Consider the following 12,711-nt stretch of genomic DNA (forward strand, 5'->3'; position numbering starts at 1 on the left):
ACCACATCTTCTTTAACCTGAATGAGGGCTTTTTTAGCAATCGAGGAAATAAACAGAAATATTGAGTTTCTAAGGAAGAAAATAAAGCTTAAATAAAGAGTTTAATTACAGTCTTTGGCCTGGATTTTCATTCTGAGAGGAAAAAAGCACTCTATGTATAGTTTAGTGTATATAAGAACATATATACTCCAATTAGAATGGAAGTAGGTATTTACAGATGATGAAAAGAGGGGGTGAGGGATGGGCAAAATAGGTGAAGGGGATTAAGAGATAGAAGCTACCAGTTATAAAATAAAAGTCACAGGGTTGTAATATACAGCACAAGGAATATAATCAAAAGACTGTAATATCATAATAACTTTGTATATTGCATAATCTATATAAATATCAAGTTACTATGTTGTGCATCAGAAACTGATATAATATTATAAGTCAACTACACTTCAATTAAAAAAAATAAAGAGGGTGAAAAGACAAAAGAGGATGGAGGTTTTCTGAAGCAGTTTGGATTTGTGAGCCCACGGGTCTAAAATGCTAACAGATCCTGAGTTCAGCAGACTACTTATAATAAGGAAATCACAAGGTTCCACTCTGAGGTGATGGGAAAAGAAAACAGGCAAAAATATTCAGAAAGGCAACAGTGCACCTGAGTAAAAGGAGAACATACAGAGAATATATGCATAAACTCTACACACTGCAAAAAAAAATGAATGATTTAACAAATGATATCAGATAAACCATCACCCAGTAATAATTTTCCCTTCTCTTGCAGGAATTGAGAAGTTCAAAGGACAGTACTTCCATAGTCGAGATTATAAGAATCCAGAGAGTTTCACTGGAAAGAGAGTCATTATAATTGGCATTGGGAATTCTGGAAGCGATCTGGCTGTGGAAGTTAGCCACACAGCCAAGCAGGTTTGAATTAGTAAATTATTTACTTTGCTTCACCAAGGAAGCTGCAGGTGGACCCAGCAGAGTGTATGGATACCTGCACACAGCCCATCAGTGCCAATGGCAAATGCAGGGCTTGGTTTCACTGCCTCAGTTGGCAACATTATGATTGATGATGTGATGGAGACAAGGTTACAAGTTAGATTCCCATCATTCACTTGGCCTCACACTAAGGAATTTGGTCATGATCACAAACTGTGCTCATAATCTCACTCAGCTGTCTCTTCAGAGTGTGCCTCTGGCTTTTAAGAAGATCAAGTGATTGCTGGGAGAGCTTGTTAGAGTGCAGCATTCAGAGTGTGGATCACCTGTTGGCCAGCAGAAGTGCTATGCTCTTATCTGAGGGAAAGTGTACTCAGTCATTGAAATCTTTTAACTCATAGGATGTTTGGGGAATTTTCCTCTTCACTCTTCATCACTCCCCGAATGGAAAAAAGAAGTCTAATCCTTCTAGAGACAACATGGGTATCAGTATGAAAAGCATCCACATTGTAGCACAGGCAAGCAGCTCTCCCCAGCCTTTGCATACAATTAGGTAACACAGAATAACATTTACTCTAAAGGAATTTCTATGTCCTTGATGTTTTTTGGTTTCCTAATTTGTTTTTTGTATCATAGCTTTTTTAAAAAAATAAATTTATTTATTTTAGTATTTATTTATTTATTTATTTTGGCTGTGTTGGGTCTTTGTTGCTGCACACGGGCTTTCTCTCTAGTTGTGGTGAGCGGGGGCTACTCTTCGTTGCAGTGTGCAGGTTTCTCATTTCGGTGTCTTGTTGCAGAGCACGGGCTCTAGCCACATGGGCTTCAGTAGTTGTGGCACGTGGGCTCAGTAGTTGTGGCCCATGGGCTTAGTTGCTCCGTGGCATGTGGAATATTCCTGGACTAGGGCTCAAACCCGTGTCCCCTACGTTGGCAGGCGGATTCTTAAACACTGGGCCACCAGGGAAGCCCTGTATCATAACTTTTGAACTGGGAAAAAAGTATCTTCATTATAAATTCCTAGAAACAGACATCACTAATATATTTTGTTATGCATGTCTTTATTGAATCATAATTTTGTTGGCAATAGGTAAATGCCTGGCTGTTCTTCAGTAACTTTAACTAAGCTGTGCTTCTCCACAAATTGTTTTTAAATTATTTTTAAAAATAGAAGTTTAATGCCACAACTTTGTTAAATGAACTTTACCCACAAACTCCATTCAGTAACACTTCCCAGGTCTATCCTCATCTATCCCCACAAAACTGATTTCATATATTACTCCATGAATTAATTCAACAAGCATTTATTAGGAAATAGGTATATAAACAATAAAGGGTATGGGTGCTATGATAAAAGAATGTACCAGGTATGTGGTGGGGACCGAAGGCATGAGCTTTCTTTAATACCATTGGCTTGTTAAATGGTCAGCTGTAGAGGAGCTGGGCCTTACAAGCACTGAGGAATTGTAAATTGCCAAAGAACAAGGCAGCAAGAGCGGGTGTAGGTAAGGTGGTTGTGTCTGAGAAAGCTTTGTGACGTATGTATTTTTGTCACTATTTTATACATAGAGAACTTTTTAACTGAAACTCTGAGCATTTACATTACTCATAACCTATATTTAAAAAGTTATCTAGACTGCACATAAAATCATTTGATTTCTAACACCACACAGGCTCTTTCAATTGTGACACGTAAAAGTGCTTATTTATGATAGCGGTTATGGTCACCATCGGTGAGAATATATGTATGAAGTACATAATTAGCCCTCTATAGACAGGTCACCGTTTAACATGAAATGTTAGACAAAACACCATAAAACAATGTACTTATATAGCTTACAACCCGGGAAACTATCCCCAGAGAGTTTTATAATATAAAGTGATGCTTTTGCCAGGTAGTTGAATACCAAACTTTTTATCAGCTCTGAATGTGGACTTCAGCCAGCAGATAACAGAAAGACGGACCAGCTCCCTTTGTGCTACTTGCAATCTTCAGTATTTTCCTTAAATAATTGATGAAACATTACTTAAGCACAGGCTTTGGAGTCAGACTTAGGGCGGAAATTCAGCTCTACCACTTAGTGTTATATGACCTCAGGCAAGTTATTCATCCTCTCCATTCTTCTCACCCATATAAAGGACATAACAATACCTACCTCAAGAGGTTGTTGTATTGATTAAATAAAAAAATAGATAAAGGACCTAGTACAGCGATTGACAGGTTACAATTCTCAATAAAAGGAAGTGATGCTGATGATAGGTTGGTGACTAAAGGATGTATATGCTCTACCTCCCACCTTGGAGAAAACATATTTGGAAAGATATAAAATAAGAATATATAATGTTACATGTCAATATAAGTAAGTTTTTTGTAATAATGTAAACAATGTCAAAGGCAAAATAAAGACTGAAGGTTTTGGATTAATGATGCCCAGTTGCTTTCAGCTTTACTGTTCCATGATTTTAAATGAGTTGGACAGGTGACAAGTGCTAGAGAAGTTCAGAAGATGGAGAGAAAATTATCAGCCAGAACAGTCAGTGGTATCTTCATGGAGGAGGGAGACTTGATCTGGATCTGAAAAATTAATAGGCTTTGGAGAATTAAGCTTTTCAGGGAGGCATAATGACATTAAACAGAAATGCACTGGTAGTTCAGAGCAAGACAGAGTCTTGGTCAGTGACTACCCCAATTTAATTGTAAGCTTAGTGTTTGAAAAGAAAATGGCAGGAAATTTAAAAATATATATATTACCAGGGAATGAAAAGCCAGACTAATGAGTCTGAACTTCATCTTGAAGAAACTGGGTTCCCATTCCTTCAGAGAAATGAGTCAGAGAACGGCAAAAACAAACATTTTTTTTTCCCATGCCTCAGGTTTTTCTCAGCACCAGAAGAGGGGCTTGGATCTTCAATCGTGTCGGAGATTATGGATATCCTTTTGATGTGTTGTTGACTTCTCGATTTCACTATTTTATGAGGAAGATTTGTGGTCAATCATTAGCAAATATATTTTTGGAAAAAAAGATGAACCAAAGGTTTGATCATGAACTGTTTGGCCTGAAGCCTAAACACAGGTATGTTCCCAGGCTGGGAGGTGGGCAGTAACAGCCAAGGCAAAGAATAAGGACTGTTCCCATAGGCTAATAGTAGGGTTACCTCTATGTTTACATTAAGCAAGTCCACAGAATCTGAGATTAGATTTCTACCTTTCCCCCACAGAAGTCGAAGATCTACTGGTCTATAATTTTCAGGCTGTAATTCTCCTTGGCATTAACCATTTTTATCGTTCCCTGAGGTACCAGTTCTTTTTACATGATGCCCAACAGCAACAACAAAATGGTAATAGAGGGCAGGGCATCTTTCATTCATTCATCCAACAAACTGAGCATCTGTTATGAGCCAAGCATTATACTGGCATGAGAATACTGAGACTAAAGACCTAATAGTAATACTAATAGTAATAATAACACCCTACCTTTTTGAGGACTTAATATAAGACAAGCACAGTGCTAAATGAGTTACGCGCATTATCTCATTTAATCCTCACAGCAGCCCTATAGGTTGGTACTATTTTGATCTCCATTTTGCAAATATAAAAATTGACACTTAGAGAACCTAATTTGCCCAAGATCACACAAGTAACAAATGACAGACTGGAGAAATGGATATTTCCTTTAATACTCTACGAAGAAGACAGACAATAGAATATGATAAAGAAATGCATGGAGTCCTATGAGAGTATGAAGGATAGAAGTCCTCACACAGCATACAAGGTAGACTGTGATAGCATTTCCAAAGGCTGATTTTAAATGCTGTTTTCCCTTCCGACTTTTATTTTATTTTTCATAAATTTATTTATTTATTTTTGGCTGCATTGGGTCTTTGTTGCTGCACGTGGGCTTTCTCTACCTGTGGTGAACAGGTGCTACTCTTTGTTATGGTACTTGGGCTTATCGTGGTGGCTTCTCTTGTTGCAGAGCATGGGCTCTAGGTGCTCAGGCTTCAGTAGTTGTGGCATGCAGTCTCAGCAGTTTTGGCTCACGGGCTCCAGAGCGCAGGCCCAGTAGTTGTGGTGCATGTGCTTAGTTGCTCTGCAGCATGTGGGATCTTCCCGGACCTGGACTCGAACCTGTGTCCCCTGTATTGGCAGGTGGATTCTTAACCACTGCGCCAACAGGGAGTCCAATGTTTAGGTTTACTTGCTATAAAATAGTAAGTACAATAAGCACCCATATACCCTTCACTTAGATTCACCTATTATTCACAGTTTACTATATTTGCTTTCTCTCTCTCCCTCTCTCTGGAGATAGATAGATCCATACATATATGGCATCCATATATACATACATGTATTCATACATTTTTTTTTCTGAACCATTCGAGAGTAAGCTGCAGTCAGTAAGACATTTTACCCTACATTCTTTAGCATATATTGCCTAAGATAAAGGGCATTCTTCTACATAAACATAATTATCACACTTAGTAAATTTAACATTGATAAAAATATCATTACCTAATATATTGCATATTCAAATTTCCCAAATTGTTTCAGTAATATTGTAGCTTTTTAAAATTTTTAGCCGTGCCATGTGGCTTAAAGTGCAGAATCCTAACCATTGGGCTGCCAGGGAATTACCTGTAGCTTTTTTATTTTTAACTCCAAGATCCTGTCGGGTATTACACCATTGCATTTAGTTGTCATATTTCTTTAATCTCTCAGTCTGAAATAAATCTCTCTTTTTTTGACATGGATTTTTTTAAAGAATTGAAGCCATTTGTTTTGCAGAAAGTCTCTAAATTTGGACTTTCATAGCAGTTCTTCCTCTATTATATTTAGGTTAAACAGTTTTGGTGTGAATTCTCATAGGTTATGTTGTGCCTTCTTGGTGGATCACATCAGGAGCTGTATGATAGCAGCTTATTGCATATTAATGATGTAAAATTCGATCACTTGGATAAGGTGGTATCTACTAGGTTTCTTTACTGTAAAGATATTTTTTCCTTTGAAATTAATCAGTGGGGTGATATTTTGAGACTGTGTCTGCCAACAACCTTTCAGGAATTTATTTCGCCCAATTATGCAAACTGTAGCATCCATAACTTTGGTGATCACAAAATATATTGAGGTTATATGGAATAATAGAAGAGAGTCAAACAAATAGGGTAAGGAAGTAGCATTCTAATTATAAATACAAGGTCTTGGAATAGCAAAAAATACATTATGCTCTGAGACCTGCACACAGTTTGGTTTGGCTGGACTACAGGCAAAGATGGAAGAGTGACTGAGTATATCTCCTGGTTCACTGGGCAGATATATGAAAATGTTTGTGTGCTCTGCTAAATAAAAAGTTTAGAATGAAGACAGCCCACAGCCACTGAAAGATTTTAAGCAGGTGAGTGACACAATAATAAATACATTTTGGAACAATCACTCCAAAAATGATGTAGAAGATACACTGAAAGGGGATGGAGCAGGAGGCGCTAGAGACAGCTGTAATGGCCCAGGTGAAACAGCACAAGTAAAACTATTCTGGGGGTGTTAAGAGGAGAAAGCGTGGCCTTGGTGACCAGATGTAAGACTCACAGTTTTGTGGCTTGGGCCACAAAATGTGGATGGTGGTACTGTTAGTGAACAGGAGTAAGTTTGGAGAGAAAGATGAAATGATGAGGTTGGAATGAGAACAGAATCTGTACCTAAAGGTTTGCATCAAAGAATTACTAAATGCAGCAAACCAGTAATACTGTTTAAACATATCTTGTTCCTAAGAAGAGGCCAGCTCTGTCTGAACATGATGGGCTGAGGATTCTCAGAGCTGTTAACACAGGGTCCAGGATTCACACTGCTTTTAGAAAGGTTCTGCACCTTATCCTATGTTATTTCAAGGAAACACTACTTACCATGCCTAGAGTATCTCAAGGAAGTTCATAAAAAAACATTTGATATAAATCCTAAAATCCTAGGCTGTGTGACCTTGGGCAAGCCACTTAACTTCTTCAGGCCTCAGTTTCCTCCTCTATAGGACCTAGATAATGACAACTGTCCTGCCTCCTTCATTGGGTTTGCATGAGATTCAAATACGTTAATGTACGTAAAAACAGTTTATAACTGTAAGTCACTATACACATGTAATTTATTATACCTTTTGGAAAATGATGGTCCAAGCCTGGCTCTTGGGCCTTTGAAGCGGAAAAGAGACTCAACAGAATGCTGATAGTCCAGTTCCGCAGATCTCTTGATATATGGATAGAAGCTACTAGACTGTGGCCTTATCATATCACTGAGAGCATTATTAGACCTTGAGAAACCATGCACGTACTCTTCAAATAAAACAATCCTTCCCTAACTTCTCCAACAGCTTCTCTTTCAATGCCATCCAGGGTCAAACTTTTTTTTTTTTTTTTCCTGCGGTACGCGGGCCTCTCACTGTCGTGGCCTCTCCCGTTGCAGAGCACAGGCTCTGGACACGCAGGCCCAACGGCCATGGCTCACGGGCCCAGGCGCTCCGCAGCATGTAGGATCTGCTCAGACAGGGCCACAAACCTGTGTGCCCTGCATCGGCAGGTGGACTCTCAACCACTGCGCCACCAGGGAAGCCCCAGGGTCCAACTTTTACTCTGAGATCCTTACCTTTATCAAGCTGGTATACATTAGACCTTTCCCAAATTTCATGAATAAAGGGAGACTATTGGCATATTGATTAACCACCTCAATCAAAATAGAATTTTACTTACATGGTAATGATCTCTCTCTCTCATGATCTCTCTCGTTTTTCCTTCTTTATCATCTTTCACAGAGTTCTGAGTCAGCAACCAACCATAAATGATGATCTGCCAAACTGTATAATTTCTGGCTTGGTGAAGGTGAAATCAAACGTGAAGGAATTCACAGAGACAGCGGCCATATTTGAGGATGGCTCCAGGGAGGATGACATTGATGCTGTTATCTTTGCTACAGGCTATAGCTTTGCCTTTCCTTTTGTTGAAGATTCTGTAAAAGTAGTCAAAAACAAGATATCTCTGTATAAAAAGGTCTTCCCTCCTAACCTAGAAAAGCCAACTCTTGCAATCATAGGCTTGATCCAGCCCTTGGGTGCCATTATGCCCATTTCAGAGCTCCAAGGACGCTGGGTCACTCAAGTATTTAAAGGTAAGTGACCATGCAAGATGACTACCGAATTACTTAGTGGTTTGTTTAATTATGTTTATGTTCTTGCTTATAAATAGCTGAGACAGCATGTATGATTGTAACAGTGCCTGGTACAAAATTAGTGCTCAAAAATTAATTTTTGAGGGAATATAAAGTAGTAACTTATAATCATGGACACATAGCAGAATCTCCTAGGAAGTTTCCCCAAAACAGACATGTTTTTCCTGATGGTGTTTATTTAATAAGTCTGGTGTGGGACTGACATAAGATTGCTGAGAAAATGTTCCCCAGGTGATTCCAATATGCACTCCAGTTTAAAATCCACTCATCTAGATTTTAGACAACTGATACATATTTGTGAAGCAAAAGAATTTAATCTTCTTTCATTATAGTTAGAGAGAGTCACATATAGAAGTGCTGTGATTTCATTTTAGACAAAAATTAAGAGCTGGTTAAAGACTAGTCCAGAATGAAGAAGATTCAGCCACTCAAAGTCTTACTTTCCCCCCTTTATGTTCCCTCTTTCAGAAAGTTTTGGCTAGGAAAACATGAGAAACAACTTTGGGGTTTGGGATAGCAGGCTCAATATGAATCAGCAGAATGATGTGGCTTCCAAAAGACTTAACTATATCTGTCATCATTAAAAAACTATAATGTCCTGGAATTTACAACTGTTCTTCCTTGAACTGGTCAGACCACACCCAAAGATATTTTAAAAGTGAATCTGGAGTACATTAAAAGGAGAGTGACAAGAGTGGTTAAGGGGTTTGAAAATGTGCCATTTGAAGTACAGCTAAAGGAGCTGGAGAGGTTTGGCCTGGAGAGGATAAGATTTTGGGGAGATATGGTTCAGATACCTGCAGAGACTCCCCATGGCAGAAGGTTTTATATATTTGCTTAGTATCACTTCAAAGCGTTGAACCAGAACCAAGGAGTGAAATTTTGAGGGTTTGCACAATATTAGCTTAACATTAAAAATAAACTTTGGTCAGGCCAGTATGGAGTAGATTCAAGCCTCAGAATAGGGAGAAATCAAATGACTCTTAAGGTTCCTTCTAACAAAAAAGTTCTTTGTACAATTACTAATGTTTAATTAAAACTATTCAAAGTTCTTGTTGAGGGACTTCCCTGGTGGTCCAGTGGCTAAGACTCCACATCCCCAATGCAGGGGGCCTGGGTTTGATCCCTGGTCAGGGAACTAGATCCCACATGACACAACTAAAGATCCAGCATGCTGCAAAGAGGATCCTGCGTAGCACATCTAAGACCTGGCACAGCCAAGTAAATAAATAAATGCTTTTAGAGAGTTCTTATTGAAATTACAGATTCTTCTTCCCTAGTGAAGATCCTCATGGTAGCAGAGAAAAAAGCAGCAATGATGTTAGAGTTGATAGATAAAAAACTTTTCCAAATTTCCCCAAAGTTCTTTCATTTCTTTTTTTTTTTTAATTTTTTGGCTGTGCCCTGGGGCATGTGGGAATCATAGTTCCCCAACTAGGGATCGAACCCACGCCCCCTGCAGCGGAAGCATGGAGTCTTAACCACTGGACTGCCAGGGAAGTCCCAAAGTTCTTTCATTTCTTAATTCCTTTTAATTCTATCCAGTAGATCATGTACTCCTTGAGCACTGGACCAGCAATCCAATGCAAGTAACCCGTTAAGTTGGCTTAATTCCAGTCATATAAAGTGAATCTTTTAACTGGGTTAATTAAGTAAGAGGAAAAAGTTGCATTAAAATAGGCCACAGCATCTTGTATACTTTGAACAACTGAGACTCTTTTCCAGGACCAAGTGAACCATTAAGAGGATTAGGGAAAATGAGTTATTTGGAAGATTACGCATTATGGCTATGGGATTAGGGGATCTTAGGGGAAATGCACAAAAAGCCCAGTTTCCTCTGCTAGCAAATCTTAGTGCTAATCCCTCTAGCTTTCTTCTAACACTTGGAAGGAAGGAATCATCAGAGAATCCCTATAACTTTATCAAGTTTCCAAAAGGAACCCTGAGTTTTTTGTTCTACTCTCTGCTTACCAAATCCTTGCTTTCTCATCACTGAATTCTGCTTTCACTGTACCAATTTTAAGACCTTAGAATCAGCTAGTTTCTCCCATTCTTTCAAACCTGCCAAACTCAGCCTGTCCTCTTCCCTGGCCTGTCCTTTACCCACCAAGCCACATTTCCCTTCCTCCTTTGTCCTCTAGAATTACTATTCTCTTGTCAAGAAAATATTCCACACTTTTATAGAACACTGAACCCACTTGCTTACGTTGACAGAAATCTAGTTTTCTTTTGTCTCATTTGTAGCCCTCTCAAGAGCCCTTGCAAGTGTTCCACTTTCATTTAGTAACTTTCTTCCCTTGCAAACCGTATGAAATGATACCAATTCTCCGGATCACAAGGAAGCATTATGTCATAGCATGGCATTCACGTACCTCCACAAATTGGATACAGGCTGCTTTTCAGGCCCATCTTTTGCAGGTCTTTACCATCCATCCTACAATCTTCTAGATGCACTGAATGACTTACCCACTATGCAGCAAACACAACAGGTACTCTTGTACCTTATGTCTTTGCTTCTGTTGCTCTCTCTGCCTGGTATGCCTCCCCTTTACTCGTTATTTGTGTGGAAAAAGCCTGTTTATTTCCTCCCTCTCTTTGTAGTATATTGAAAGCTCTTTAAATAAAAGAATCATGTTTATTTGCCTTTGTCTTCCAAGACTAGACCAGTGCCTAGCACATGGGAGGTAGCTAATACATCTCTATTCAATGACTGCAAGTTTAGTTTTGGAGATTTTCTAAACTCTACAGTAGAAAGTTCTTATCTGAGGATCTCAGCTTATGAACTACCTTCTCAATATCAGGTCATGGTAAAAGGCTGGACTGGACTGAAAGAGCAGAATGGCAGCCACACCTCCTTTCTCTTGTAACATAGTCTTTACATTTAAAGTGCAGGGACTAGTCAGGATTACATAAATACAATCTGACTTAGGTCTCAGAGCCGACTGAAAGACTTAGTTCCACAGAGTTAAAATTCAGGCTCACACCGTTTGAACCTTGTCTTGGAACACTTAGGAAATCTCTGAACTTCAGTTCCACACTGTTCTTCAACAACATTTGTCAGCTAACATTTACTGGCCTCTTAGTGTATGCCAGACCCTCTGCTAGGTGCTGGAGATGCAAATATGACCAAATAGAAAATTCCTATCTTTATGGAACTCAGAGTCAAGCAAGGGAGACAAGTAAACACACATTTAATGTGTTCATTCATTCAGCAGGTATTTACTATATCCTAAACAAGGGTCCAATAACAATGTAGAGGAGCTGGCTATGGGAGCAGAAAGGAATAAGTACCCAATTCTCCCTACAACTGCAAATACACTGTAAAAAAGAAGAGTTTACTAAAAGGACAATGCCATCTTGACCAGAGAAGAGAATAATTAGTAATATTTATGCAAATTTAGAGAAAATGACAAAATAAACCAAGTCCTGAGAACTATAAGGAGTTCAGAATTCTGGAGAATAAAGTATTATAGGAATTAAAGAAAATGAAGCTGGAGATATTTATAGAGGCAAAACCAAGAAAAATCCTTAGGTGCCATGCAAGAAGTTCACATTCAATGTAGGCAACAGAGAACAATTGAAGGATTAACTGGCAGAGGAGGAGTCAAATCAGATTTCTAATTCAGAAGATGTGTTAGAGGGAAATGAAATGGGAAATAGGTCAGTTGCGAGCCTGTGACAAAAGTCCAAGAAAGGCGTAATGAGGGCTTTAAACTAAGGTAAAGGAATACAAGGAGACAAATTTGAATGAAATTTCATTGGTGAATTTGAAAAGATTTGGATGGAATGTATGTTGGAGATGAAAGCGAGAAAAAGAATCTGCTCAGGGCTGTGGCCATTGATGTAAACTGGTAATATAAGAGGAGGAGCAAGATAGGAAGGAGGGAGATACACATGGTAAAAATGACATGTGCCTGAATGAGGAAACATTGCAACAACAGTATCAATGAATTAAGAACTGCACCACCGGATACAGTACACATCTTTATATATTCCTATCTATTTACCTATCTAATTTATAGTGATTTTTTCTTTGGTTGGGTTTTTGTTTTGTTTTGTTTTTTGGATGAATTGGCTGTGTCACAGGCAAGAAATGACCTCCTCCTCCATAATGTTTCTACTTAAGAGAAGTAAAAATTATGGTGGTTCTATGAGAAATAATTTGGAAATCAACTCTCAAACTGTGTTTCATGAGCGTCTTAAGACCTGTGATTAACCTCGAATGAAGCATTTCAGTGATTCCTCATTGAGTTATGAACATACGTAAAAATTCCCAGGCTAAAATGAAAAGAACACATGGCAAAACACAAAAGGCTATTTCTTGAGTGTTGAATTTGAGTCTCATGTTTTAAGAGGGACACACCAGGATACTTACTAGAGTGTGCCTAGAGAAGGGTAACAAATGTGGCAGAAAATGTGAAACCTGTTATATGGGGAACTGTTAAGGCTTTAAGGCTGATAATGGGAAGACTTAAAGAAGTTATGACAGTTGTTCTCAAATGGTTCAAACGCTGTCATTTTTTAATACTAGATTCCTTGGCCCCAGAAGGCAGAGCTAAGTCCACTGGTGC

The 12,711-nt window shown here is 38.7% G+C and overlaps 1 protein-coding gene across 2 annotated transcripts in view; it reads left to right on the top strand.

The window, feature by feature from the left end:
• The window catches only part of LOC307188317 (flavin-containing monooxygenase 5-like), a gene marked incomplete at both ends in the record, with an annotated part of 38,073 nt that overhangs the window by 13,618 nt on the left and 11,744 nt on the right, over positions 1–12,711 (top strand). For both annotated transcript variants that reach the window (XM_079925331.1, XM_079925330.1), the window contains 3 exons: positions 773–915; positions 3,808–4,007; positions 7,728–8,080. In XM_079925331.1, the coding sequence (XP_079781457.1) occupies positions 773–915; positions 3,808–4,007; positions 7,728–8,080 (696 nt within the window). The remainder of the gene's footprint in view (positions 1–772; positions 916–3,807; positions 4,008–7,727; positions 8,081–12,711) is intronic.

Source organism: Stenella coeruleoalba (assembly GCF_951394435.1).
Source record: "Stenella coeruleoalba genome assembly, chromosome: 1".
Taxonomy (NCBI): Eukaryota; Metazoa; Chordata; class Mammalia; order Artiodactyla; family Delphinidae; genus Stenella; species Stenella coeruleoalba.